Source organism: Stegastes partitus, unplaced genomic scaffold (assembly GCF_000690725.1).
Source record: "Stegastes partitus isolate 25-593 unplaced genomic scaffold, Stegastes_partitus-1.0.2 Scaffold190, whole genome shotgun sequence".
Taxonomy (NCBI): Eukaryota; Metazoa; Chordata; class Actinopteri; family Pomacentridae; genus Stegastes; species Stegastes partitus.
This window is the reverse complement of record NW_007577921.1, coordinates 457349-460973: the sequence shown is the minus strand read 5'-3', so window position 1 is coordinate 460973 and position 3625 is coordinate 457349. Positions and strand designations below refer to the sequence as shown.

At 39.7% G+C, this 3625-nt stretch overlaps 1 protein-coding gene across 1 annotated transcript in view; it reads right to left on the bottom strand.

Annotated features, from left to right (window-relative positions):
- The window catches only part of LOC103356268 (lactase-phlorizin hydrolase-like), an 86407-nt gene extending 85020 nt beyond the window's left edge, over positions 1-1387 (bottom strand). The window contains exon 1 of the mRNA XM_008280354.1: positions 889-1387. Coding sequence (XP_008278576.1) covers positions 889-1387 — 499 coding nt within the window. The remainder of the gene's footprint in view (positions 1-888) is intronic.
- Positions 1388-3625: the final 2238 nt, after the last annotated feature.

The window sequence follows — 3625 nt, the reverse complement described above, 5'->3', positions numbered from 1 at the left end:
TTGCTGTACTGCTCATGAACACAATCCTTACTTTTACTCTGTAAACTGTTTACTTTGTTTTATGTGACTGTGTGATCTTACCAGCAGTTGGGTGTCACAGATGGCTGAAATTTTACTGGCCTTTACCCCAATGGATACTTGTCCATCTGCACAAAATTTAATTCATTTAGTGTTTTACCATTTCCTTGCCACTTGAAAACAAGAGATTACATTCACCTTCCCCTGTTTTATTTCATCTGTGTTACCATGACCTTTGGGACATGTGGTCAATAGTTACAGGAAACACACAACATAATTACTGTGCTTCTCATAAAAGTGGACAACAACAGGAGATTTAAAAAACAACTTTTCTAAAATATTATTACAAGCTGAAGTATATTTGAAAATAAACTCATGGGGATTCTACTGTAAATAGGTATTTTATTATATCATGTAAAAATAGACTGAGAGGACTTTGTCTCTTATTTGTATGTTGAGAACGCAAAACAGTTTCTGTTGTCAATGTATCACTAACAATAAATGCTGTTGTTATAGTTTATATTAGTTAAAATTGGTAACTGAAGCTGGCAATAAACCCCTGCAATAAACCAACCCAGTGGGACCCATTTTAAACGACTGTGATGTAATAAGCACAAAACTTCTGATGTGTAATTCTGTAATTCTGATGTAATGGCAAAGCTATTGAAACATGATTAGAAAACTTAAATTGACTGTGACGCCTTCATGATATAATACTGTAAGTAGATAAACATATGCACATCATACACTATGGGGACATTTTAGCTTTTAAATTTCAGAGACAATGCACTTTCAATACAATAGGATTAAAAAAAACAACTTTTGTCACTCAAGCTCAGCACATAATACAGTAAAATCTTGATCTCCTACCTCTCTCTGGAAACAGTTGGTGGTAACGGCGGTAGACACTAGCATGTGCATTAAGAGCATTTTGCAGCTCAGCCTCCTCCAGCTCATCCAGGCTGCTCAGTGTCACCCAGGTCTTTGCCAGGTCTCCAAACTCTACAAAAACAAACTCTGCATACTGCTGAAACATCTCTACCAGCTCCTTGCTCTCCCAGCCTCCATACCTTGATCTCAGAGAGTCTGGTACAGTGGATCTATGAAGGATGACCAGAGGCTCAAGTCCCACCTCGTGCAGCTGTTTCATCAGGGTCTGGTAGCAGTTGACCACAGCCTGCTGGGGCTGGCTGCGGAGGCCTGAAGGAAGGAGCTGAGCCCATGACAGCGGTACCTTGAAGTGAGTCACTCCTCGGCTCTGGAGGTACTCAAAGTACTGCGCAGAACCAGGAGGTATGGGATGACTGCAGTCAAAGGTGTCCTTGTCAGACGTTTCTCCGTTGAGGCTCATCACCTGTTCGGTGGTCATGGGGCCGGAAAGAAACATGGCCTCAAGTTGATGGTCATGTTTGTGGCTCAAGCAGCCATATACAGCTAGCAGACACAGAGGAAGAACTTTCCTCAAGAGAGACATCTTGTCCACTGAATGAACCCCTGCATGGTTAACCTTTTATAGTTATCCCATTCATGACCTTGAACTTTTAGTCAGACCATAGTTTCATAACTAATACTGCGGGTGGCAGAGTCACGCTGCTGAGATGCTTTATGATGCCTTTGGCAAGGCAGGCTAAGTGGCCCTGATAAAGGGTCAGAGAAAAGGCAGGACCAATTTATTATGAAACGTAGTAAATATCTGTATCGAGGGTAATGACGAAAACGAGTCACACAGTGGAAAGCTGAATTTCCAAGTGATCAAACCATAAAGCTCCAGAATGTTGGTGTCAGTTTAAGTAAACTGAGTGGATCTGAATAGTGCATGAAACATATTTTGTTATGTGCTGAGTCAGATTTTGTTGTTATGTGCTGAGTCAGACTTTGGTTTATTGGGTCATGATTACTCAACAGTTTTTTTGTGTGTGTTGCACGTCACGTGTAAGAGGCATCAGTGACAAGGTATTTGGTCTCATGTAACTGCAACACAAATGTCAATGTTACATCATTTAAAATGTCATCCTATTTGTGTCATGATTCATTTATTTCACAGTTTTGTTCATGAGAGGAAATCAAGATCAATTAAGATGTGATTAGTTGATTTTTTATTTTTTTTTTAGAATATTTTTTATTTCGTATGCTTCAATCAGTACATTGATCTCAGGTGAAATTCACTTACAGGGTAAACGACTGCTTTGGCTGGTTTTGATTTAATTTGATACATGCTAAATATTCAAATTACTTTCTTGTCTTTTTTTTTTCTTCTTTGGTCTTTGTTATTCACAAATTTAAGACCAGAGTTCTATTGTTCAAGCCTGGAGCTCACTGCAGGTAAAGATATTTTCATAACAACAGGCTAGAAATCACTTATTTTAACACTTGTACTCAAGTGTACAGTACTGAGATCAGTTTTAATGCAGAATGCTTTCAATATTAATGTTAGCTTCACAACATTTAAGCATCACGTGAATTGCTCTACATTCTGCCTTTGACATTAAAATGACCTGAGTTTGTTGGGGTTTCCCACTACACTATTTTGAAGTGATGACTAACATTGGATTTTAAAATACACATTATCACGACCAATAATATATGCATTACCTTTATCTTATCAGAGGATCAATGATTTGCTATGTTTTTGCAAGTCAAGAGGTTTAGTATCAAGACGCTGATAACAGTTTATGATGGACGCTGTGATAGCCGCTGGGTGTTTGTGTTGGTCAGACAATAATAGGAATAATATAGATGCTAAATAAGGCTGGAGTGGGATACGTGTTTGTGTCACGCTTTAGTTGTCATTGTTGGTTAAAGTATTGAAGCAATTTTAAAGGTTATGTGTAGGTTCCTGATTCCTAAATGCGTTAAAAATAGAGACAAAACTGTCACTATTTTTAACGTATCATGGCCTCTAAGATGTCTTTCCTGCACTTGTGAGTTAAAACCTATATGTCCGCTACATTCTCCCTCACAATATTTAAAAAACAAACAATTTTTAAGCATATTACAACTGCACAACTCCTCGTCTTCAAACGTGAGGTCAAGATGGGGATGCAGTTATCACTTGTGTGGGTCCAGAGTCTTTCTCACCATATCAGAACTGCAATGATAAAACACTGTGGTATGTGCATGTGACAGTGTTTTATTGCAGCACTATTTAGATGCGATATCAATCCTAATTATGTACCAAGGTAGTAAGAAGAAAACAGAATACCTTTAAACAGCTTATCTACCAGTCGATAGCATCAGTTCATCCAATTCAAGGCACCATGAAGACGCTCCAGCGGCTTGTGTGTCTGTACATTTTCTGTCTGTATGGTGGTCAGAACAGTGGGGTGAATGGGGAGGAAGACTTCATGCTTCTTGCAGGGCCTCTTACAAACCAGGTGGTCAAAGGCTCAGGGAGTGAAGTGAATAATGCCTTTGACTGCAGTCATCCCATACCGCCTAGTTTTAAGCAGTACTTTTATTATCTCAAGAGCCGAGGAGTGACTCACTTCAAGGTACCGCTGTCATGGGCTCAGCTCCTTCCTTCAGGCCTCCCCAGTCAGCCCCAGCAGGCTGTGGTCAACTGCTACCAGACCCTGATGAAACAGCTGCACGAGGTGGGACTTGAGCC